The sequence below is a fragment of the Hippocampus comes genome, unplaced genomic scaffold, assembly GCF_001891065.2.
Source record: "Hippocampus comes isolate QL1 unplaced genomic scaffold, H_comes_QL1_v1.1 scaffold129, whole genome shotgun sequence".
Lineage (NCBI taxonomy): Eukaryota > Metazoa > Chordata > Actinopteri > Syngnathiformes > Syngnathidae > Hippocampus > Hippocampus comes.
In genome coordinates this window covers 904,325-931,042 of record NW_017805992.1, presented here as the reverse complement: position 1 = coordinate 931,042, position 26,718 = coordinate 904,325, and the positions used below count along the sequence as shown (strand labels likewise).

Here is a 26,718-nt window from a genome sequence, read left to right as displayed (position 1 = left end):
CCGCCTTCGAAAAAACGTAAATTAACGATTACTCCAGTGACACTTAAGAAAAGCGAAAATAATGCACCAAACCAGAAAATCAAGTGAGGAAATCCCCAAATAAATTCTATGGGAGCGTGGGGGGGGGGGGGGAACACACAACAAAGGAATAAATAAACAATTATGAGACAGTCCATAAAGGTCATGATTTTAGTTGTAATTATGATTTGAGTACTTGCATTGGCGTACTGTGGCTTCACGATCGACTACGCGCACTGTGTACAGGCTTACGTACACATTCTGGTTACTTTCCCGCTGTACAAACGGAACTCTGTCGTAAAGTAGCCCCATGAACAACTTATTGAATGTATTCAAGAAATGCAGTACATATAATGAATATGAGTCATTTGATATAAAAAGTAGAAAGAACAATTATATATATATATACAAACCGAAAGGTGTATCAATAGATAAGTATAGTACACAAAAGGGTAAAAGTATTTGATGAAATGTAGATTTCTTCCTTTTCTTTGGTATTGGAAATGATCAATATACATTATTGCACAACAAGGGGTAGGACTAGATAAGTTGTATACTTCTCCCTACTCCTTTGAACATATAACTGTGATGATGTTTGTATTACTTACTTTTATTTTCCTTTCATAATTTTTGTTTGCATTTTGTCATCTGTTATTGTATGTTTTATATATGTTCAATAAACAAACAAACATGTGTCAAACTCTTTCCATCATAAAATCAATCAAGGAAATGTTGTCAACCGGCCATCCCTAATCATGCTTGTCACCCAAAACGTTCAAGGAAGGCTCATTCAAACAAAATATTTGAGTTGGGAGTTTAGTCACAACGCTATCTCTTGGGTTAGCAGTTATCATTTATGGCTTTGACCTTGTGAGACGGACATTGTGTGCCTATAGTGGAGCTGGACTCCTTCCTTCCACAGGCACTTCATCACAAAACAGAGGGAGTCGCTACCAGATGGTTAAACAAACACATCGCCCAACTGCCCATAACTCATATCCACTTAGCACCCTCTTGTCAACATGGCTTTCGCTCACCGACTACCTCGCCCCATCCTCCATGTGCAGAGGTGGGCGGGAAGAAAAAAAAACCTTAACGTGGAAATAATGACAATCGGCAAGCGATTCCTGGGGGTGTTTCATTTTAATCACTTAGACGTTCCATCCTCAAGCTTCTTCGTACCATTGGTCAAAGAAATGGCTGGTGAATGACAACATTTGCACGCTTTACCCTTTCATGCACTCTGTAACCCGATAACATGCTAAGCTGTCCACTGTAGTAACCGCTGTCCCTTGGGTTAAGGTTGTTGCATAGGTGGATATTTGAAAAGAATCGAAAATAATGCATAGCTTCCCACGTCACAAAAGATTTATGTTCACGTCTTGGAATCTCAAGCACATTATCAATTTGTCAATATTGCGAGATTGTTGATGTACATTTACACATCCATGATGTCTGAGGTGTCAAATTCATTATTTGTCGCGGCTCTTCGCTCAGAGGGCCGTTATGACAGTGAACCAGAAAAAAATGTAGAATCATCAAATCATTTTATTATTTGTACGAAACAAATTGATGGATTACTTAGTTTTGAAATCAGGTCAGTCAACTATTTGTATGGTGTTTGTTGAATTGGAAATTTGTAAAGGTTAAATAGGGGAAAAAATTATTGCCAAATCTCACCGTTACTTATGCCACGTGACAATTTGACATGAATGTTGTCAATGTGTTGGAATAGCCTTCAAACACAGTCGAATGCCTGCATATTGATGTTGCATATAAAATGTATATCTGTTGGAATTTTTGATAAATATATATTTTTCAACACAAGGCCTTTTCAATTTCATTTGCCCAGTACAGTGAAACTCCTCTAGAACGAAACCTACATGGGCGAAATTAGCCCCTTATGTGAAAAAATCTTCATGCATTAACACCATTCCCATTCTCCTGCCCCCCATACAACGAGAAAAAAAAACCCTGTTGCGTTGTACGAAATCATTTTCTCTGCTCCTGCCTCGCGAAGACATTCACTATAACGAAGTCTAATCCAACAGCGACCTCTACTGCTTCGTTCGGAAACGGCAACAGCAACCACCACACTGGTTTACAGAGTGAACGATGTTTATTTCGGTCAGACAGTCAAATAAACGAACATTTCCTGGAATGCTTTACTTGTTATCATGCTAAAAACCTTCCGCTAACTGGAGCGCTTAGGCGAGTTCCATCCCGCTAACTATGGCCATCAAGGACTACGAAGCGTCCCGTGGCTGGCTTTAAAAGTTCATTGCATGAGTAAGGTTTTTAGTCTTCGAGAGCTAACTATGGCCATCGAGGACTACGAAGCGCCCCGTGGCTGGCTTAAAAGTTCATTGCATGCCAGGAAGTATTTGTTATTGTTAGATTCAGACGAGGATGGACGTTGCATTGCTAAAATGGCTACAAAACGGACCTTTTGATGTCAAGCAGCTAAGACAAGAAGAGCTCTGATGCTGGAAGAGAGGGTAAAAGTGATCAAAATGAAAGACGGAGGAAGCAAAATAAAAGACATCCAAGAAATTGATGTAAGTGAAAGTGAATGCTGATCGTAAATTTCACAAATTCTTTCCCTTTTTTACTTTCTACACTGACAATATGAAGTGTCAAATAAGTGTGTGCTCATACTTATGCACTATTGGAATAAAAATAAAGTACACATACGTTTGTGTGTGCGCGTACACATACGTTTGTGTGTGTGTGTGTGTGTGTGTGTGTGTGTGTGTGTGTGTGTGTGTGTGTGTGCTTTCATCTGAGATCAAATTTGCAACAGTGAAAAACCCCCTGTTGTGAAAAATTTCTTGCTGCAAACATGATTTCGTTGTAGAGGAGTTTCACTGTACATGCATTCACTCCAATATTCACATTTCAAATGATGTCAACATTTTGGGATCACCATTGATAGTTTAATCACCTTATATTGCATAATCGCATGCCACCATATCAAACATCTATTGTCGAACAAAGTTTAAATTCACAACAATATGTCTGTTTTCCCCCTGCACGCTTTTTGCCGAAGACGGAATTTTGGAACATCTCCACTGCAGTTTTGCATTTAAAATTTTTTTTTTGTTGCTCGTGGACGAAATGTCCAGAAAGCATCGATGTTACGGGTTAAGGGTATGCAAGTTGACGAGTCTGCCTGAAACTTTGTGTACTTTACAGGGTACTTTACTGTCATAAACGCCGTTCAATTTAGACCTGGAATTGAGGGACGCGACATGTTTTTTTTCTGTCTTGTACACCGCCCTGTATCTTTCCATCCCTTCAAGCTTCAGCCTAAAATCAGAGCCGGTAATTAGCTGAGGGCTGAGGAAGAAGCATCCTGGGTTTGCTTTGCGTTCATCTTTCAACGAGGGCCCCCTACACTGTGAGAGGTCGACGGAGCGAGGCATCCTCAACGATTTCGGTACTGCAGCCGCACCGTGTCTGGGCTCAGGTGAAAAGGTTGAAAAGATAACAGTTATCTTGGACGTATGATTGGCTGAGGCGTGGATAATTGACATGCACGCCAGCGATGGCCAAAAACGCGGGCGCGCCGATGACAGCTCGACTGCATTAGAACCCTGGAATGCCCAGAGGCTGATCTCATGCGCCTCAACATCAAACAGTGCGCTGCTCTGTCAATCTAATAGCTCGGGATATTGGATTTATTGGCTTTTCGCGGGCCAGGAGGGACGAGCGGCAAAAGCAAAACCAGATTTTTCTCTCTCGTATCAGTTTCTCCTTGTCAGTCATCCTCCTCATAAGAGCACTTTGGAGACGAGCTGTGCTAAATTGTTCTTTCAGATTAAAGTATGTGTTCCTTCACGTCGTGACAGTCCAAATGGTTGCATTATTGGGGTTAGGTGAAACAGTGCAAAGCGCTCGACTCTGACCTCTGCCTCTTGAATCACTGATCATTCACAGTCAAAATGGTTCTTCCTCTGAAAAACAACAAACTGGAATTGCAGTCAGTAAAGTACAGGCCTTCACTAACATCGTCAATGTACAGCATTTTGTATGCAGCGATGGCTGTTTGAAAGTGCCCTATAAATACAGTTGAGTTGAGTTGAGTCAAACTGACTTAAATTGGATCAACACAAAAGCCTCATGCATACCCTTGTTGTTGGGATTCAGACTGGAGTCGCCACCCCAGTCACCTGGACCTGTCAAAGCCAGCGTTTTCTTCGCTTGCTATTCGGGGTGAAATGTACTGAAGTGTCAATTTTCGGAGATGTGAAAGGGAACAACGGTGTGAAGTTGAACCCCAGACACTCGCGTCCCCGACGCTGTAGGATTTTATTGATGTCACACCAGATGCTGGGACCGACAAGGTCTCAACTATACTTTTCTGATTTCAGGATTCAGTCAAAGCTTTCATTTGTAAAAGTCCCCGCAGTTGCAACGGGATAATACTACGGGTGACCTGTGCAGGTTGACAAATCCCAGGTTGACTGATGAATAAACAGGCCTCATATTTGCAAAAGTAACGACACTGGAGAAAATATCCAACATCATCGAACGGCTACTTCTCGGACTCAAACCTGAACCCAGCTGCAAAGTTTCCTGGAAAATTGACTAAGTAGTGAGATCCATCCATCCATTTTCTGATCTGCTTTATCCTCACAAGGGTCGCGGGGGGTGCTGGAGTCTATCCCGGCCGTCTTCGGGCAGTAGGCGGGGAACACCCTGAACCGGTTGCCAGCCAATCGCAGGGCACACAGAGACGAACAACCATCTGCGCTCACACCTATGGACACTTTAGAGTGTTCAATCAGCCTGCCATGCATGTTTTTGTAATGTGGGAGGAAACCGGAGTACCCGGAGAAAACCAACGCAGGCACAGGGAGAACATGCAAACTCCACACAGGAAGGCCAGAGCTGGGGTCGAACCCACGACTAAGACGGAAGATGTACTCCTGATTTTACCTCTTGGATCTTGATTTTGGTGCCCGGCCTTATTGACCCAGACACCCAAGTTAAATCTTTCGCGTTGTTGCTTTGTGTTTAAGTGTTTAAGGAAGATCCATGGCAAAATGTGGCTGCTGGAACACTGCAAAGAAGCATGTTCTCTGCCAACACAACAATTCATGATCGCAGTCATTGACAGCATCTTAAAAGGACCACAGTGACTTTTGTTTTTAGTGCACTTTATTAAGATCCACCATGGCGGTAATGTCAGTGGTTGGCGAAAAAGTCAGATATGTTTTTGGACCAATGCTCCAGTCCTCTTCCTTTGGCTTTTCCTCTTGGGCTGTGACAATACGTCATTTTCACCCACGGCTGCTCCTCAGCCACTTTGTTTTGGCGCTCCTTCACTTTTTTTCCAGGAACACGATTCCAGCTGCTCTTTGGCAAAAGCCTATTTGTCTTCACTACGCAGCAAACAGCGACCTTTCTCTTTGCACGCTTGCTAATAAATCACCAAACTTCGTTTAGCGTCACCAAAGCGGATTCTGTTGACAGTGGATGACAATTGCGGGGATTTATTGATCATGTGAAATGAGTCTTCTCCGGATTGTTTTCAGGTATCACCTGCGATCTGACTTTTCTGTGCCAAGTGCAAAGAAAAGTTCAACGGTAACAAATGTCAGGCTGAGAAACATTGACGAAATGGGGGCTTAAAAGCCGAGGACATGAGTCAGGCGAGGTTCTCACGGATAAGGATAGAACCAAGAGGAGCTCCATTTGTCTCTGTTAACCTTGTTTAAAAAAAAAAAAGAAGTAAAAATCCCAGTCCCCGCTTAGATATCCCTACCACAATGTCCCGTGATGTCATCCCCCTGGTGTGCAGTGATTTATGCATCATGGCTGCCAGTGTTGCGCTCACAGGGTTGGGATGAAGCGGTAAGAAATTGGGAAGGGCTAAATTCTCCACTGATAGAGACATCCACATTTGAACCGATCTCAACGAGGGGTCGTCTCGGAGCCGTGGCCGATCCGCATCCGCGAGCGCAGACCCGATTATTTCCCGCGGTCGCCAGAGTTTTGATGTTCCGCAGGACAGCGGCGCAACGGGCGGACACGGTCCGGCTCCGATTATGTGCATCAGCGTGATCTCCCCTCTCACTTCTGTTCCTCATCTACCCTGAAGGATAGGACTGGTTTAGCGTCCGTGTGGAAGTCTTTTTCCAAAGTAGACGCGTGCTGAGACCAATCCCTGCGGGGAGCGCACGCACTCTTGTCAGAAAGCCACGTCGGTTCTGCTCCTTTAACATCTCCATCATGCTATTTCTCGGAGGGCCCGTTAACGCAAGAAAGTTTCAAACTCATACGCTACTCACAAAAGGTTTGGGATACTGATCACTGGGGTGACATTTTTGGGAAAAACCCACAATACACGATCCCCTTACAGGGGAACTCAATCCAACCTTCTCGAAACTTTTTGAATGCACATGTCCAACTGTTCAGTGTTTTTGCACAACTTGTTGTTTTCTTCCAAAGAAGCTGCATAGCAAAAGTCACATGTTTGATTAATTTTGAAAAATTGAAGACATTCACTTCTGTGCTTTTCTCTGACTTTTCCACTCTCTTTGGAGTATAAACGATCTTCGTTTCACCCTACTTGATGCCTACTGGAAGCCTCACAATAGGGAGGTACAGTTGTTTAATTAGAGAGCCAATCTCTTTTCGTTAATGCACGCTGCAGCTTCTTGTTGCTTTCAAACTTAGCTTGTAGCAGACGTGCACATTTTCAGCATGACGTCTTTGATCCACTGGTGAAAAGGACACTTTGATTCGCTCCTCTTTTATCGATATCTGCTTCAAACAACAAAGCGTATGCAGGAAAAGTGGTTACGATTGCACGACTGTCTGTGTCTTATGTGTTGTGTTGTATTATTTTGTCATTATATGTTAACTGTTCTTTTGATGGCGGCGCGGGCACCCGCAGCGGCTCCTCATGTTGTCTTGTTGTCTGTTTGAGAGGGAAGAAATCTCATCTGTGCCGTATGTTGCGCACATTGCACATTTGACAATAAAGTTGTACTTGACTTGACTTAATTGTTCGGCATCTCATGGAAAAAATGTGAACAGCATGACTGTTGAAATTTGAATTCCACCAGGAGATGTTTTGGTTGATTTGTTTATCAGGCGAATATTGTGAATTTTGGCATTCAGCTCCTACATCAGTGAAAGACAATCGTGTGTTCTGGCCTACGTACAATTTGGGAACAGAACCCCGAGGACCCTCTCTAATAGGAAAATTATCGCCAGGAGTCATGTGGGGGATTAAGCAGAAGTGTTTCTCCTGTTAAGACATGTTTAGCACGGTTGCTGTCTTTATTTTGGCAGATTTCAACTTGCTCCAAAGGAGTCTCAACCGGAGCTGATGTGAATTTATTTAGGAACAAAGAATTTGGGGAAAGGTGATTTTTTTTTTTTTTTTTTTTTTTTTTAGACAGATGTCAGTTTGCTTTTGTGATGTCATGCAGTCTTATCATTTGCATCTCGAGTGTGCAGCAGCAAAAGCACTTAAACACGATTATTTTTTTTTTTTTTTGTCATGTCCATGCCACTAAAATTGCCCTTATGTTTCTTGAAAAGCCACTGGACTAATTAGTGTACAATGCAAAGCTAATTTCCAGGCAGCAGCAGCGTTGTGACTCCTTTATCAATGTGACTTTTTTAATAGCCACTCATCCCAAAGGAGGTCATTATGACCTCGGGGATCAATATGGTTCAAAAATAAACATCCGCGCTGACGTGAAGTCAATAATCCCTCACTGAGCATGTAAATGAGTAAACAAAACCTTACACCTCTTTTGTTCAAGTAATGACACATTCAATATTAAAAAGGACTGCTGGTCGCTCACTTGAGGGATTAGCAAGGATTTGAAACATTGTTGTAATTAATGATCAATGTGCTGCTAAAGTGTGAGTCTCTAATTGTATTGAGCAGGATTCTGATGAAAAGTAAAGAAATGTCCATTGGCCATCATTTGGACAAGCATTTTTGGAAAAGCACGAAAGAATGTTACAGGTACAATGCATGCGTTTTGTCAAGTAAACGTGGAGTTTGTAAAATAATAAAAAAGGGCAAACAAACAGGTACGCACACAAAATGGTTGTAAGGATTTATCTTTGGCTCGGTTTTTAATATTACAAAAACCAGGCATATGAAGAGGAGTGTGTAGTCTTTCTATGTACTCAACTATTAATACAAGCAATTATCAATATATCGGAAGGGGTGGTGGTGTCTATGACAGAATTAGCAATTTTTGGGGGATCAAGTTTATTGCATTTTCTCTGGGTTAATTTTATGGAAATACTGTATAACCCAGCCGCCTAATCTGCTTGCAAATTGGAAAAATACAGGACATGAAATTCTATTCAGTGTCCATGCTTGTTGGTTTTTTTGCAGCTCAACTGTGTGCTTTTCCTTCTACTCAACTTTTTTTGTCAGATTCCCCGCTAATTTATTTTGAATATATATGCACTTTTTTTTCCTTTTTTTTTAAGTCCAGGGTGTTTGCGTATGGGTGCTCTCTGAGTCTTGGCCCAGTGGTGGTGATGGTGATGGTGGTGGTGGTGGGTGAAGGGGGTCCAGTTCCACTCCTACACAATCAGTGTCGCCCCTGCGCTCCCTTTCACCGTGGTCCAGCAAGTGAGACGGAACACGCGGTGCTGGGGATTGAGGTGCATTGATCTGTCCCTCCGCCACGTCTCGCCGGACTGCGCAAATCATTAACCTTGCCGCCACAAACACATAAAGCTACAACAACGCTATCTTTCAGAGGTTAATTAAAAATAAAAGTGCCCCCGGTGGTGGGGGGTTTGCACCAGGGAATAGTGCGCTGACTTCCAAATGAGCTCATTCCTAGTAGTGGAGTAGTTGTGAAAGATGTTATGTTTGTTTTTGCAAATTTTAGTCATGTAGTGTGGCAGTATTTAAAAAAAAAAAACTGTTTTAACTTTAAGTCTTTGTGAAATACTCTCTGAAAATAATTCTAATGAAACCAATTTGTGTTTGTTACACGGCCTTGTTTCATTTTAGAACCAAACAAGCTGCGCATTTTGGTTATTTCCAAAGTACAGTAATGCTAAAATTGTGTGTGTGTGTGTGTATATATATATATATATATATTTTTTTATATATATATATATAAACTGATGCCATTAACACAATCAAATCTGTGGAGAGGGCAGAAATGTAAATAAATCAAACCGCTAGCTAAAGCATGACATATTAGCATGAATGCACTAATGTTAGCTTCGTTGTCAAGCACAATATGGCAGAAAACAAAAAACTTGGAAGAATCGCACATCAACGCTGAAAAAAAATTGCACCTGGACTCTGGATTGAGGACGTAAGGCTCCACAAAATATCTCGATTACTATTTACTGTTCTGTGGGTGGTGTTTTCTAGTTAGAAAAATAGCCAACAAAATAACTCATATTTCAAAAGAAATTAGATCGCCATTGAGCCAAAGGTAATAAAATAAAAATAAAAAGGTAACAAAATCATATACACTACTCACAAAACGTTAGGGATATTTGGCTTTCGGGTGAATTTTCAGGAAGAGCCTAAAATGCATGCAAACCTGTACAGGTGAACGTCATGTAACCTTCTCCAAGCTTTTGAATGCACATGTTCAACTGTTCAATGCTTCAGTACTTTTTGCAGAAATTGCTGTTCTCAACAACAAACAATGGATCAACAGTACCTTGCCATTGTAATGCTTCAAACAGGACGTTCTCAGACAGAAGTGGCCACTGAAATTAGAGTGTCACAGACTGTCATCAGCAGGTTGCAACAGAGGTACAGAGAGACTGGAAGAGTCACAAAAAGAAGTAGAAGTGGACGTCTTTTGGCCACATCCCATTCCAATGACCAGTAAATTGTGAACAATGCCCTGAGAAACCAAATGATGAATTCCACTGAACTCCAGGCACGTTTAAGGGAGGTGAAAGGCACCCAAGTGTCACGTCAGACCATTCGAAACCATTTACATCAGCATGGTCTGCGTGCTAGAGCAGGTGTGTCGAGTCGGTACAGAAGTTCCCTGAACTTTGTGAATGGTCCAGTGACAAGCCCGTATTATCTGAGTAACATTACTCATCCGGTGATTGTGCGCCTACATGAACAATATGGGCTTAATTTCATCTTCATGGACGACAATGCTCCAACTCCATTGAGACTGGTGTACCACATATGGAATGGTTTGCACTTTCTCCAGACCTGAATCCTGTTGAAAACCTGGGGGATCAGCTGAGTCACCGTGTCGAGGCTCAAAAGTCTGAACCCCAGAACCTCAATGGCCTCAAGGCTCCCCTTCAAGAAGAGTGGGATGCCATGTCTCAGCAGACAATAAGTCGATTTGTGAACAGCATGAGACGTCGGTGTCAAGCTGTAATTGATGCTTGAGGGCACATGATGCGTTCTCGAGTTGTGGACATTTTTGTTGTGGTGTACCCACCATTGTTGTTAACTTTTCGTTCAATTAATTGGTTGATATGAGGAAATCACCAATGCATCCTACTACTTAAATGTCCTACTTTAGCACTGCAGTGTGAACTTTTTACATTTTGAATAACTTTCACCTGAAAGCCAAATATTTTGTGAGTAGTATATATGCATTTAAATAACTGGAAAATAGCACGATACCTTGAAATAAACACTCGATGAATTCATGATGGATGGAAGCTGTTTTGAAAATTCAATTTCAGCTGCATTTTTATTTTTTTTACCATTTGCTTTTTACATTTTCAAATTCCACCCATAAGCAAGCAAGCCAAGGTGTAAGGAGGTTTCATTCTTCTTTAAAATGGAATTTTAGTAGACATATGTCACGGATTTTTACACAGTCAGCCTCACATGCATACAGTTAATGAGATTCAACTGGTGATGACAATCTGCTTGTGTTTGTCCTGTTTCTTATCTTGAAAATCAAAGCAATAACGTTCATGCTGTGTGCCAGCAGCATGACAGCTTTTAGACAAACAATAACTGATGTTTAAATGGCAGTGTCAGCGGTGTTGTTATTTGCCACACAGTGACGGCAATGGTGACACAAAGTAGAGCTGAACGCTTACAGGAAAAAAACAACAACAAAAAAAGCTGTGCTGAGTTTATACGTTCTTTATGAATTGCTAATAGAAAAGTCTCATTATGATCATCAAAGAGCAACATTTCTTCACCCAATATTGCCTTCATATAAGATGGTCCTTGATTGGATTAGAGCCTCGCGCAGAAACGCGGTGTTTTATTAACCGACTGCGGTTGTTTACAGCTTAAATAGGTTAGGCGTTTGCAATTGTGCGAGAGTGTGATGTGGATCAAGCTGATGGGCCTGTTGAGTGCCATTATTGCGGCGGTGCGCTGGCTGGAAACACTCGGGAAATGATGCTCGGGCCTGTCAGAGCGGCTGAGCACATCCGCCTCTGGATGTGCGGGTAATTACTGAGCCTCTGCTGACTCAGGACACACAAACAAGCACGCGGCCGAGCCAACACATGCCGCGCACTCGCAGGTTCTACAATTTGCGCTAATTCTTAAATGAAGTGTCCATTAATGTTCTCATATCACAAATGAGAAATTTTGGGGTTCAGCATTTACATACCTGTCAACTCATATGGTTTAGCCATAGTTCATACGGATTTTGTGGTGAATCTTACGTATATGGCCATATCGCACAAATCATACGGATTCTGAAAATTTCCGTTTTTTTTTTTTTTTTCGAACAGGTAGTTCCGTTTGCTTTTGCCCAGAATGGTGCTAGCCTACTCGAATGCTTTCATTTCCGGTAACTTTCCAGTAAATCACGTGGTTCCTAGTTGAAAACAGCAGAGTATTCATTGCATACTTGGTAGTGTACAAGCAAGTTCTACAAGGAAAAAAATATCTCATTAATATTTCGTGGGTTTTTTTCTGCCGTTATTTTGACATATAAAATGCTTTGGTATGTTATAAGGATTTTTTGCTCTTTATAAGGATTTTTTTGGTACTTTATACAGGTTGGCGCTCGAAAAGTTGACAGGTATGCATTTACTTCTAAAGACCTTCTTGACCTTTTGACAAGCTAAGCAAAGCCAGACATTTTTTGTTGTTGTTGTTGGTGTTGTAAGTCGAGGGTTTCATTGTTTTTAATGGATGGCTCTACTTTACAAACGGCAAAAGGCGAGATGGATTCCGTTTGAACGCAGCTTTATTGAAAGGAGCAAAAAAAGGACGTCTACACCGCAGCACGATCGAGAACACACTCCTCGGCAACTAAAATCACTTGCTGGTTTTCTTTACTTAAACAGCCAATCAGAATCCATCAATATAAAACATGTCTATACGCAATTATTAAATAACAGAATGCAATTTAGATAATCTTAACATGAAATAATATGATGCTCAAACATAAAATGATAATTAATAATATAACATAAACTTACAGTGCTTTTGCTAAATCAAAGAAACGTAAAATTCTGACAAGCATGCTTTTCGCTGGATAGCATACAAGTGCTAATATCCTCGAGTATGTTGAAAGCAACACATATATGTGTCATTGTACAAAATAATAAAATAATTATGTGAGTGGAGTTGTAACGGTGCTTGTGTAACAGGTCATTACGGAGTGTGACAATTTGCAGCTCCATGTCTCTGTCGCTTCAAAAACCACTGACACTCAGATTGGATTATCGATGTTCTTTTAATGTAACACTGCAACACAGTATGGCAAGAGGAAAAGTGAAGTCGCACTCGGTCCCGGACAACTATCATACCGCATTCCTCGTAGCTCTGCTTTCTAACAAAGCACTGTCTCAATTCTTATCAAAAAATAAAATCAAATATACAAGTATGATCGTACAGGAATTTGAACGAAAGCATTATGATAAAAACGATAATCCCAGTAATCCAATTTTACAACCACATCTACATTGAAACAAAAAGAACACGTTCGCTCTCATTTACGAGGTGTCATCGAACACACCACACGCAGCAGAGACGACTGGGAGTCAAACATGAACGACAGCCGCGAGGAACTGCGGTTTCGTACTCATAATACAATCGACTAAATGAAAACTAACAATATTGAACAACTACGTACAGCAAAACTGAAAGGAAACAAACATTACCTGCGACACAGTATAGCAAGAGGAAAGGTGAAGTCGCACTCTGTCCCGGACATCTGTCTGCGCAATAAATGTTTACAGTTAACTCAACATATGAAATGTTTTAGATGTAAAAACGTCAGTTTAATAACGAAACAGAAAATAATGTGGGCTCACAACCACTCGGAGAACTATTTAAACACGTCAGACAACAATATAGGACAAACAAAGTGATATATTAATGTAAAACTGTTAATTGATCCAGACCGCAAATGTCATGCGCAGGTGCCACACTGTGCGCGCTGTTGCGTCACTTTCGTATAATTAAATAAACTTTATGCATCACTGCGTTACACTTTTGTGCAGAGTTTTAGAATATGAAACACTCAGAACGTGACAGAGGAGTACCAAGTTCCCGCACGGAAAAAGAAGTATAACTGTTTACCACTCTGTAAACAAATAGAGCACAGTCAAACTCGGCCTCTGGTTACCGGATGTCCCAGTTTGCGATATGCTTTTGGTAGTCCGTCAAACTTATTTGAAATGGCATCAGGTGAACGTGAATATCAGAGCAGCATGAAAAAGAAAGAAAGCTAGCACGGTGCAAACGTGACTTCCAGCTGCATTTTCACAACCCCTCCTGGGCTCTTCAGATGGAGCCAACGCAATAACAAATGCTGTTGGGCTTTTTATAGTGTCATAATTCAGAGTGTTCAAATTGTTGCTGTTGCATTTGTCTGCATCCTTCATTTCCTAAAAAGCAGACAAAGTATTGATTTTACATGTTTCTAAAAAGAACTTATTGTCACTATTATGCAGTGGTGCCTTGATTTGCAGTGTCCAAAACTAAGGTATGTACCAAACTGTGATTTGTACTGTGACACCCAAGTTAGTAGTTCTGCAGTTAAATAGCATTGCAAAATTGTGACACGGTTCAAAGAATATGGTTTCAGTGACTTTGAATGCAGTGTGCTTGCGCAAAAGGATAAAAACACACAGGTGTCAGAAGACTCAAGCCCAAAATGGAAGTTCAGTGCAGGTATTCCTTCTCCTTCTCCCCAACTAGCCATTGTTTCGATCGATGAACTCCCCCGGTGTAGCACTGATTTTCAAGACATCTTGTTCCTTTGCAGGTCTGCCTTGGAGAAATCATTTAGTGGCGAGTCCCGCCGCGGTTGAAATTAAATTACAGATTCGCCATCTCCCATGGCAACCACCCACAGGACTTCATGATGCTTTAGCGAGAAAAAGCCTGTGCCTTTCCTGACGTGAAATATTTGCCAGGTTTATTAGCCTCTGGAAATTGGCTTCAGTGGGAGGCAGGAAAACAAATCATTTGAATACATACACGGGTGTTCATTTCAGCGCTGTCACTTAGAAAACGGGGGAAGGGGAGGCGGCCCGGATGGAGAGCTTTATGCCCCTGACAGGTTTGGCTTTGTGCGTGATGAATGGGGCTGTCACATACGGTGACATGTTTGTGTTCAATACATGTGGATGTACAATACGCTCTGCATCCCCGTGACAAGCTGGGAGGCTTTTTGTCCCGATAATCTCCATATCGTTTCATCTCCGGCTGCTTACTGCCCATGTGGTCACCGCAGGGCTGTGCCACTCCCGCCGCTGGGAGACACTCGATTTAATTGGTTCTTCATGTGCATTTTTCCTGCCCCCCCCCTTTCCTCGTGTTTTTTTTCACAGTCAAAAAGTGTCTTTAGAAACGGAGTGTCCAGCAACACACATAGAGTAAATATAGGATTACTTGAATCTCCTACTCACACCCGACACTTACGTCATTGAGAAAACAGTCCTTGACTTTTGCCAACAAGTGACATTGATCTACCAGGATCCATTAAGTAAGCACATTGAGAGAGACAGAGACAGAATCCCAATACCTCAGACAGCTAGCGCAATAAGCCCTTTTAAAATAAAATCTGGTGGAGCTCACAATTGCTTCATTGCTCAAGGTTTCTGTACTTCACTGCTGCTGTTTCCAGAGAAAAGAAGCCTCTCATTTTCCCGACTCATTTTGCTCAGGTTTTTGGGACAAACACAAACTCTAAGACAACCTAACTCCACAGAAGCAGGCCTGTTGTCCTCACCCATATTCCATTGGTGAAGGCCTCTGCAAATACTAACTTTTGATGAGGTCATAATAGCAGTCACTTGAAATAGCCTAATTCTATTTACTATTTATAGCCTCGAGAATCAACCCAATTCAATTTGCCTTGGTCTTTTGACCAAAACCTAAGAGCTTGGGTCTTCTGTTTCTTGAGGGCCGCTGTCCAGCCTGTTTTCCCTGCTCAACACACCTCATTTAAATGATCAGGATCATTATCCAGCTTCTGCAGCCCTTGCTGATCACTCGAATCAAGTGTGTTGCACCACAAACAGATGTTAAACAGGCAGGCCAGCGGCCCTTGAGGAACAGGATTGAAGACCCCTGCCAAAGAGGAACTCTGGAACTCACCCCAACTCTACAGAGACAAGCCACTTAGCTACCACTTACTCCAGTGGGGAAAGCCCCTGGAACTAGTCCAATCTTAATGGACTAGTCACTAGACTTTTGGAACCAACTCTGAATCTCTTTCTAAATTAATAAGAGAAACCCATCCATCCATTTTCTAGTCCACTTATCCTCACGAGGGTCACGGGCGTGCTGGAGCCTATCGCGACTATCTTCTGAACTGGTTGCCAGCCAATCGCAGGGCACGCATACGAACAGCCATTTCCATTCACAATCACATTTATGGGCAATTTAGAGTCTTCCATTAACTTGCCGCACATGTTTTTTGGAATGTGGGAGGAAATCAGAGTACCCAGAGAAAACCCACGCAGGCACAGGGAGAACATGCAAACTCCACACAGGAAGGCCGGTGCTGGTATCGAACCCTGCACCTCGGCACTGTGAGGCAGAGGTGCTAACGAGTCAACCGCCGTGCCGCCAGGAGAGAAACCCCTCCATCCATCCATTTTCCAATCCGCTTTATCCTCACGAGGGTCGCGGGCGTGCTGGAGCCTATCCCGGCTGTCTTCTGAATCAGTTTCTAGGTTTTCTCCGGGTACTCCGGTTTCCTCCCACGTTCCAAAAACTTGCATGGCAGGCTGATGGAACACTCCAAATTGTCCCTAGTTTGAGTGTGAGTTCGGATGGTTGTTCTGTGTGCCGTGCGATTGGCTGGCAACCGGTTCAGGGTGTCCCTGCCTAATTCCAGAAGACGGCTGGGATAGGCTCCAGCACCCCCCGCGAACCTTGTGAGGATAAGCGAATCGGAAAATGAATGAATGAATGAATGAATGCCTCTTGAACTTAACCTAACTGTACTGACTCAGGTCTATGGAACAAATCAGATCACCATTGGAGAAAGCCTCTTAGATCACCCAACTCAACTCACCCAGACACACTCTTACTCCTTGAGCCCAGACCTATGGAACCAACCCAACGGGTCGCTGAATCAAGCCAAATTTAAAGACCTAGGTCTGGTGAACTCACCCAGTCCCCTTTGGTCATCGCTTCAGCAATCGTCTCTGACTCCAGAGAAACTTGGAGGAGCCACCCACCTGAAAAATATCTAGTTTTTGGAACAAAACCTCAAGAGATGACCTGAGAGCTACAGTAGCACTAAAAGCCCCTCACATAGTTTCAACTTCCAAGTGGGACAGTTAGTTAGTTCACAAGTGAAGCATCCATCCAAAAAAATGCAGGTTAAAAGTCCAAATGTTTTGTTGCATAATCATCCTCCACCTTCACTCTTTACATGGACTTCAGGCTCAAGTGTTGACGTCATCAATTTTGTGTTGTCCTATTTGCCACTAGTTATTATTATTAAGACTGGTCATTTTTATTGTTTTAAGTTAAATTACCCATCAGTATATGGCACAAGTGAGCATGGATAATACTTCTGCCTCGTGTACATGTGATGTATTGTTTGGGGAAGGGTAATCAGAGTTCCCATTTGTATCTGGTAATTGGCCTCGCAGCTGACCGATTACTGCAACATCCATTGTCACTCATTAGCAAAACAGCTCACACTCCACAAAATCCCCCGCAGCTCGAAATACGAAACAACTTTCCATCACCTAGTGTCCTGATACTGATGTTTAACCCAGGAAAGAAAAATAAAACTCCATGGACTCCATAGGGGTTTTTCCTCCTTGGATGGGGAGTCCACTCTTAATATTTACGAACCGCAATGACAGTGTAAGTTATGGACGGGATCTGGCCAAAAGACCTTTTCTTGCCGTTTTCACACTCCTGATATTTATGTTTCTCACATGTGTTTTAAATGATATTTCCATGTTCCGTTAAAAGTATTTGAAATGGTAAAACGACGAGTAAACCAAAGAAATAGATCATTCCACTTTTAATCACTTCATTTCATGTTGTTGTTGTTTTTAAGTGTGTAACTGAATGTCAAAAACTGGTTCGATACCTACCTTGGTTTTCAGGTCGGGTTTGATTCACACTGTATATACACAAAGGGAACAAAATGCTCAACATGAAAGTGTTTTGTTTTGTTTTTTCTTTAGAAACAGGAACAGACATAACATTTAAACTATAGAGAGAAACTGCTCACAGTCAATTCAACATGACAGGAAAGATTCTGAAACTGCATCGAAAGTGCGATAGTTTGTCTTCTTTTTACAAAAAAGCACGATGCATATGTCATCATTTCATGAGCACAACCCAGGCATTTCATGACAAATGTGATAAAGGTCTTGTTCCTAACGTTGAACAAAAGTACTTCAATACTACTCAGGTCTTTTTGTTTTAAATGACTAAACGTCTTGCAGCTCTTTTTCTTTTTAAGAAATGACCAGATCAGTAGTTTGTCTTCCTTTTCAGAACTGAAGGATGCGGAGAAGGATACACCCAAACAAAACCGAGTCTCTCTGCATTACATGAGTCCACTTACAGTCAGGCTTACTGGTTTATGTTCATCTCTTCGAGCATTCTTTTTTTCCGGGAAAAGTACAAGTTAATTGACGCTGACGTCTGTTCGGGTGCTCTTACAAAATTTCTTGACCAAATAGGGGTTGACTGCGTTATCGACTAGTTGACAAGTTGACTGTACTGCTCCATATGGACGTTTAAAACTTGAATCCTGCGCTTCTGGATTCTTGCCTTGCCCTGCCAATTTACGTAGGACTTCCGACTTCCCCGTCTGCTGCAGTTACCGGACTATACCGCACTGTGGCGCAGCAGAATACTGCCAACAAGGCAACAGACTCTTTTTACATCAGCGCAGGTCAGAGAGTATGAAAATAAGATGGTTGTGGATGAGAATACCGGCTAGCCACGCTAGCTCGGCCAATTCCCATTGCGGGTGGTCTTAAAAGATTCATCCTATCATGTCTGACCACGTGACTGCTTTTTTATGGTTGGTGGTGGTCTATTGAAATATGTCTTGACGGATAACCAGCCTGCGTTGAAAAAAGCTTGGAGTCATGGATGATTTGATCATATTATAGTTGACTACCAAAAAATGTCTTGAGTCGTTCGACCCCTGAGTCAAACTCCATTGGAGAATTGAGGTTGCACTATATTGTTCGACCTTCCTGTGTATTTCATCAGCCTTTTTTTTCCCCCCACACACTTTTTTTTTGTTTCACGAGTCCCACAGATCACCTGGGTTTTGTCGATGTGTTAAACTTTAATACTTGGGATCATTTATCTTTACGGCCCAAACTCAGAGACTGTCAATGAGCAGACAAGCTATTTCCTCATTTGGTTTGGGAGCAAAGTGGAGCAGAGGGAGAAGGGGGCTGGGGGGATATGCATTGGTGGTGTTGATGGAGTGGACTGAATTGGGGTGGGGGTGTCATAATGAAATCCTGATGTCAAGAGAGGTGAGGAGGACTCAATGCAGGCGCGGAAGGAGGCAAAGCTGCAGGATCGAGGCGTCACGGCATCTCTCGGAAGACTCGGCTCGCTCATCACGTCGGCTTAATTACCTGAAGCAAAGTCGCATGGGGTACCTGCCGGAAGGAGTGGGAGCACTGCCCCAGTGGTGGAGGATAGAATTGCAGTGATTAATTTGTCCAAGGATCCCCTGGAACGCGGTCTTCTCACACCAACATTTGTCTTCATTTGCCAAAATATGGCCAGTGACATTAATAGTAATCGTGCTGAATGGAGGCCAGTTTTTCTTTCTTAGAAACAAAAACAGAAAGACTTTTTTTCCATCACACTTGACAGACTGGAATGTTAAGACAATGCTAAAAAACTCAACCATACTATAGTAAATGTAGATAAAAGCAAGACGTAGGGAAAACAATGTGTGATGCACGTAGCGTTTCACTGACTTAGTACACTAATACTGATACAGTACAATATTACAGGATCTTATTACATTGAAGTGCAAGTGTCTGTCAATGCCAAGTCAACCAGTTAGACTTCAGTGTAATGTGCATATTCTCTCAATAGTAACAAAAAGATGTCTCATTTAATAATGAAAAAAGGGCTTGTTTTACAAATATGTTCATGTTTCACCACTGCGATTATAGGTTTTATATAGTTGATGAGGAAATCACACTGCTTTCAAGCTAGTTTTTCCTTTTTTTTATTGCATTTTATTTAAGATTTGTGCATCTCTCATATTTTTGTTGAATTTCTTTTCAGTCACCCCAATCCCAAAATGTGACTTTTTGTTGAGATGTTTTTCTTTTATTTTCTGAGTACAATACATTTTTCTGGGTTTTTTTCTGTTAATTTTTATTTTATTTTATTTCCTCAGTACAAAGTTTAGGTACTGTTGTGTAGTTGTTTTCAATAAAAATAAATATTTTACTGATTAGATGTTTCTGTACAAAGATTTCTCTCATCTCCTGGGTAACCACCTCAGCTATGAATAGGCCAGGACCCATTCACCAAAGTCTGAGGGATTTTTGTAACATTTCAGTGACATTTGACTGTGCTGTCTTGTGTCGATGGAATATTTACAGCATTTTCGCAATTCTAGGAAATGAATAAATTTTTATTTGAAGCGACAAAATTAACCTTCTTATAGTGCAAATGTGACTGGCTTACTGTATGTATTTACCACTGTAAATGTGACGTCCATCTTGCTATCTAGCACGTATATGTAATTAAAAACATATATGTTTAATATTAGTAAAAGCCACGCCCAGTTTTCTCTATCCTTAACTGTTTGAATCAAATAAACTATGAAATGACCATTAATTTATGATGTTCTCTGGCATCTTGACTAAAACAAAAGAACTGGTACAGAAGATGAGCGGACGATAGTGGTGGTGTAGCGGAATGTCCGGTGGCATTCAACAGACCAGTGAAGGACGTGTTACCGCCACTTCTGGCGTCACGATTATAATGTCCAAACAAACACCTGCTGTTGAAACAACCAGAAGGACGCGTTCGCTGTTGGCTTGGAAAAAAATATGTCACCTGCTCGACAAAACTGATGTGGAAGGTTATCTCAGAAAGTCAAAATTTCTCTTGTTTTAGGGCGTTATAGTTCTTTTCTTGCGTTTTTTTTTTTATTCCAATCAATTGAGACGAAATTGACCGTAAGAAAATGTCACATTCAGCTCTCTTTAAGTAAAAGTTTGGTCGAAAATGGGAGTCAAATATTTAAATTAACCGTAAAATCAGTAATGTCCGAGTAGACACAAACGTCACCCCCAGCAGATTACGTTTATGACTTTCGAGTGGGGGGCGGGGTTCCGAGCGTTTACTTTCATTTTGGCACACACACGAAGCTCCCCATGCCCACACTTTGACTAAATGTTACCTACCCCTCTTTCAAATCCCAGGTTTCCCTTCGCTGGATACAACAAAAATATACGACCATAAACATTCGACTTTCGATTGTCTTTCCAAGCTCCATTTTGAGACAGCTCCTTTATTGGATGTCATTTGATTGTGCGGATATCCCTAATAACAAGATTTCAAATTGTATGCTGTATGAAAAATACAAAACAAAATCTTTATTTTTTCAGGTGGGAAATGTAAACTGTTTAAAAAAAATAGACAAGACTAAATTATGCGAACATATTACCTCGTGAAAATAGAATTTGGGAGTTTTTTTCCCCGTTGGGCCTCAAGTATGTTAAAATCGATATGAATGCACTTTAGTCGTCACCTGCGCGTTTTGATAAATTGCACGGATTATCATAATTATAATTATGTTATTATAATTATGACTTAAAACACATACGCAACCATAACAGTCATTTGTGCTCCATGTTTCATGGATGTTAGTCACGTTTGTTGCGTCTCTGTTAAAAAAGGACAAAAAAAACACTTGCATTGTGGCACATGCGCAGTAAGCCTTCTATTTAAGGCACTAATTATGTTTACATTTGGCATGGCCTATTTAAAGCATCACATTTAATTAATTGAGAATAATTACCTATTGCTACTGCAGCAAGATTCACTACACATTTATACGATAAGAAAAGATCAGAAAACAACAACAAAAATCATGAGAAGTAGAAGAATTATGCTGTTCAATTTTATTGTTTACTTCTCTTTCTTTCTTTCTTTTTTTTTTTTTTTTTGCAAATATAACCACTTTCGTGTAACAGATTTTACTCACACGCTTTTGTGTTTTTGCATTTATTTTAACTTGCAGGCAGGTGCCTCGTGTAGCGAAAATGCCAAACGGAAGTCATCCAATTAAATGAGTGGATGATGGATGGGGTCAAATGGCGAGCCTTTCAAATTTGCCTTTAACGGGGAAAATAAAACCAACAACAAAAAAGCTGTCGTCTGCCTGAGTAGTAAAAAAACATAAAAATAAAATAAAATAAGAAGCATTTGGGCATGGTTTTAAAATTAGCGTTCAAATACAATATCCAAGAGTTAAAAATACAATTTCATAATTGGCAGCCTTTTTCAATTCAAAATAATTGTTGTGTTTTAATAAAGTAGACCCCGTCCCTCCTCTAAAAACAGTAATAACGATAATTAAAAAAAGACCCCCAAGGCAGCCTCAATAGAACGTCGTGCTGTTTTATGGCTTCTTGTGTCACCATATGGTCCTGTTGGCACGCAACAAACAACGCATCTTCCTCATACAAATGGCCCACCAGTGAGTGCTCTTTAAAACAACACACACACACACACACACACACACACACACACACACTCACACACACACACACACACACACACACACACACTGAGGGGGAAAATACTGATGCCTCAAAAGCGCGGGGCACTTGCTGAGGAATAATTTTAAAAAGCTTCTATTATTTGGGGGTTGGGGGGGGTATTTCACAGTCGGGCCGAAATGCCGGTTTATTTATTTATTTATTGTGCTAAAAGGAATTTTCCTTCACGTGGACATGTCGTACCCGCACTCTCCTTCAATACACCGCGTTGTTGTCATGGTTTATGTGTTAATGGACATCACTTGAACATATTTAGCTGCATGCCTGTGTTGATGTGTGATTCAGATGGGAGGGGCCTCGTTGAAAGAACACGCACAAAAAATCTCTTCTTTGTTGGTGGAAAGATAACAACATGGATATACAGTCTGAACTGTAACGCCTTTGCCTTAATAAATGATAACGTTCAATATGTGTTTCGAACCAATCAGGCATCATAAATTCTTATTTTAAATGTGCACTGACAATTTACACAACTCACATACAACAAAACAAAAACAGCAATGAAATAAAATAATGTATTTGACATTGGCCTTGGTGTGTTTGTGCAAATAACAGTGATTGGCTTTAAAAGTATGTATGTAAAAATATGTATCTAAAAACCTGTGTAAAGATCGCATATAATTTAAACATAAGGATAAAAAGTAATGAAAACCAAAATAAAGTGCTGTGAAATAAGTCTGCCATCTTCGAACTAAATACAACCTTTGTGTCTATCTCTGGCTACAAAAACGTGTTTTTTGTCGTCTATCTTCAAAACTGCGACTTTACCTGTAAAGAGAAAAAAAAACATTTTATAGAATCAGCCTGTCTCATTTGGCTATCATCCACTGTCTATGAACATAAAGCTGTAAATGCCTCTCCAAAATTTGTCAGATACAATCATTACATTGATTTCATTTTTATATGATATATTTTTTAAATGCAAAAATGAAAATGCCCCTCTTAATAAACTATAGCTATAAATGCCATATATTTGGGCTAAAATTACATTTTAAGTATCCCTCTGTACCTCATCCATCCATAAAAATAAAATAATGAAATGAAATGCCCATTTAATTCACTATATTTGCAACCAATATCTCAACAACAATTTTGAGAAATCCTCATACACACACACACACACACACACACACACACACACACACACACATATATATATAAAACTCCTACATTGAAAATTATTTTTTTCCTTACAATTACATCCATTCTTCATTAATTACGTTTGGCATTTTTTTTTTCACAATAAAACATACTTACTTTTTTTTGGGGGGGTATGTTTCTCCTTTTTTTGTCTTTTTTTTCAGTAAAACTCGAAATGTTCCAAGTTGGTCCACTTTTTGTGTGTAATTACGCACGAGTAATGTCCTTAGCGGCAAACGTGTTTTGTCGTGTGTATTTATTTTGTGTATGGACTCTCTTCTGTGGGAGAATTCGTGGGTAAATATTTGGAAGCACATCATCATCATCATCTTCATCATCGGGAGCAGGAGCGGACTCCTCCCCTCTTTCGAGGACTCGGAATGCAGTTTTTGGGGCGCGGCCCTTTAAGACGCGCGGGGGCCGTGGAGGGTCAGCGAAGTGGTGTCGCCTCGCTCTAATTGAGCCTCGGCCAATCAACAACAACTCGTTAGCAGTCACCTTCTGCTTCCTCCTCCTGCTCCGGGACACTTTCACCCTCTTTCTCCTCCGCCCACTCCTCCTTTTTTCCCCCCCAAACTGCAAGTCCGCCGCTGCTTGACGAGCATTTGCATGGAACTCGGTGGACTATAGGTGCACTTTTGACGGGGGCGGGGGGGCGAGCGAGCGAGCGAGCGCTGCCGGAGCATGCGAGCTCAAACGCGGACACCCCTTTAGCACAACTCCCCCGGAACCACTTGTGGACGCTCCACGGTGCCTCGCGAATGAAATAGCCAACTTTCTACCCACGCCCCGTTCTTTTTATTTTCCTCTTCCTACGGGCGATGACCTCCTCCAGTAAAGACATGAAGGCGGGCTCCGTGTTGCAGTCCGCCGGCGAGGACAGGAGGCGGCCCCCCTTGGACCAGCTGCCGCCGCCGGCCAACTCCAACAAGCCCTTGACGCCATTCAGCATCGAGGACATTCTCAGCAAGCCATCGGTCAAAAAATCCGCCGCTTCCGTCGTAGCGTCGAGCATGTGTCCGAGTCGGCCGAGGGTTCTGGAGAAGGTGGCCGCCGACCACGCTGCCCGGAACGGCATCAACACGCCGTCGTCGCCGCTCTGCGCACTGGAGGAGTTGGCCAGCAAGACGTTCAAGGGCCTGGAGGTCAACGTCATCCAAGCGGCCGAAGGTACGAAGAACAAACTACAGATGTTCGGTCAAATCGTGAAAACAAAAATAGGTGGAGAATGTGGAACAACTTGGCCTGCAACAGATGGATGGTTGAAATCTGCCTCGTGCATATCCTGCCAATTTCGTGCGTAATTACGCACAAGGGAGGTGCCATATGGCATTCATCAACCGCATTGTGACACGATAGATGTGTCGACAAATAATATAAATATATGTAGACATGTAGTTATACAGCCTCCAAAACATGTTGGTACGAAGTAATTACGCACAGGACTTGTGGATATATGGTTTGCGATTACAACCTCCAAAGTGTGGCATTCTACAACTTTACAACAAATGTATGCATGCTGATGTGTCTCGATGTTCCAAGATCGATCATATGTCTTTGCGTTTTCGTGTGTTATTACGGATTAGAAATGTGACAAAATGGCCTTGCATGGATCGATGTCAAGTCGTGCGTCATGGAGACAAATGTATAATTGATAGGAATTTTTATACGTGATGGGGGCCGGTTTGTGCTTAATTGCATATTGGAGGCATGGAAAATATGGCATACATGAACGAAAAAAGTTAAAGATAGAGAGCGATATATATTAATGCACCTGATTAATATTGAATGAGAATTTTGTGCGTAATTACACACTGAAAGCTGAACAATAAGCTATAAATTAACAAAAAAGTGTTAAGTTACAGATGGATATGAAGCAGGCGTGCTTTGAAATGTGGAATCTCGTGATTGACGACGGGAATGGATGTATGCGTAATTTCGCATCGGATGCGTGACGGCATGTGACATAAATATTGAATGAATACATATGCCACTCGTCAAAATATTAAATTAAGCCCATTTTAATATAACAATACAATATTCATGTACATTTGTGATAATTTCTCTGCGTCATTGAGACATTTGGAGGCGTGACAACATGTCATCAAAATTACCATATTGCGACGTTATTCGACTTTTATGTCACACTGGAGTGGGTAATAATCGGTATTTAATTCTTTTTTTTATTTTTGTATTCCCTCCTGAAATAAACGATACTACGCTTAAATATTAAATACGAGTGTAAATGTTTGAATTCACTTGGCATATTGGCTCCAGAAAATGTCTGAGGAATGCAAATGTTTAAGCAACCTCGTCTTTGGATTCCCGCCTGCGATGGAGACGATCTCGGCTGTCATTTTTTCAGATTTGATCTTCCCCCGTGTGTGGCTTTTTTCGCAGGTCGGGAGCACCTGAACACGTTCGGCCAGCGGCAGGCGTCCAAAAAGAGGCGAAAGTCCCGCACGGCCTTCACCAACCATCAAATCTACGAGCTGGAGAAGCGCTTCCTGTACCAGAAGTATTTGTCCCCGGCCGACCGGGACCAGATCGCCGGCCAGCTGGGCTTGTCTAACGCGCAGGTCATCACCTGGTTCCAGAACCGGCGCGCCAAGCTTAAGCGCGACTTGGAGGAAATGAAGGCCGACGTGGAGTCGCTGAAGAAGATCACGCCGCAGACACTCCACAAGCTCGTCGCCATGGACAATGCCGACGAGGCTCCGGGAGAAGGCCGAGGGGGCGCAGGAGGGGAAGCCGTTGAAGGCAGCTCTCCGGGCGGATCCCCGGCCAGGGGGACCATCCCCTCGCACCGGATCTTCCCCCAGTCGCCTTCCTCGTCGCGGGGCCAGACCACCGACGAGTTCTCGGAGGACGACGAGGAGATCGAAGTGGACGATTGACATCCTTCCTTTTTACAAACGAAAGACATTTAGAAAGTTTTTTTTTTTTAATTCCCCAAGTTTTGCACGGATATTCTCACAAAAGGGGTGTTTTTCCCCTTCTTCTTCTTCCTTTCGATTTAATTTATTATGGGACTTGTAAAGACTTTGAAGAGGACTTACTCTTTTAATAAACATTTTAACAGCTCATCACCTTCTTCACTTTTTTCCTTTTGACAACAGTTTGTATGATTGACTGGAGTATATGAAAAGGTCATTATTTAGATGATGATGATGATGATGATGACGACGACAAGCCACTGCAGCCTTTTACACTCTTTCTCTCTCTGTGTACATATACAGTAAATATATAAATATATATAAAAAGGTCAACATGAGGATTTTAACGTATTTAATCAGCATCTATGTAAATAAAGGCCCTATCATATTTCAAGAAAAGATAAGATTGATTCTTTCCCCCCCACGAATGATCAGA

At 41.7% G+C, this 26,718-nt stretch overlaps 1 protein-coding gene across 1 annotated transcript; it reads left to right on the top strand.

Moving 5' to 3' along the window:
* The first annotated feature begins 23,722 nt into the window (after positions 1 to 23,722).
* On the top strand, positions 23,723 to 26,432 carry lbx2 (ladybird homeobox 2). Its single transcript, XM_019892195.1, has 2 exons — positions 23,723 to 24,516; positions 25,747 to 26,432. Exons 1-2 carry the CDS (start codon positions 24,168 to 24,170, stop codon positions 26,241 to 26,243), a joined length of 846 nt encoding a protein of 281 aa, XP_019747754.1. The 5' UTR covers positions 23,723 to 24,167; the 3' UTR covers positions 26,244 to 26,432.
* Positions 26,433 to 26,718: the final 286 nt, after the last annotated feature.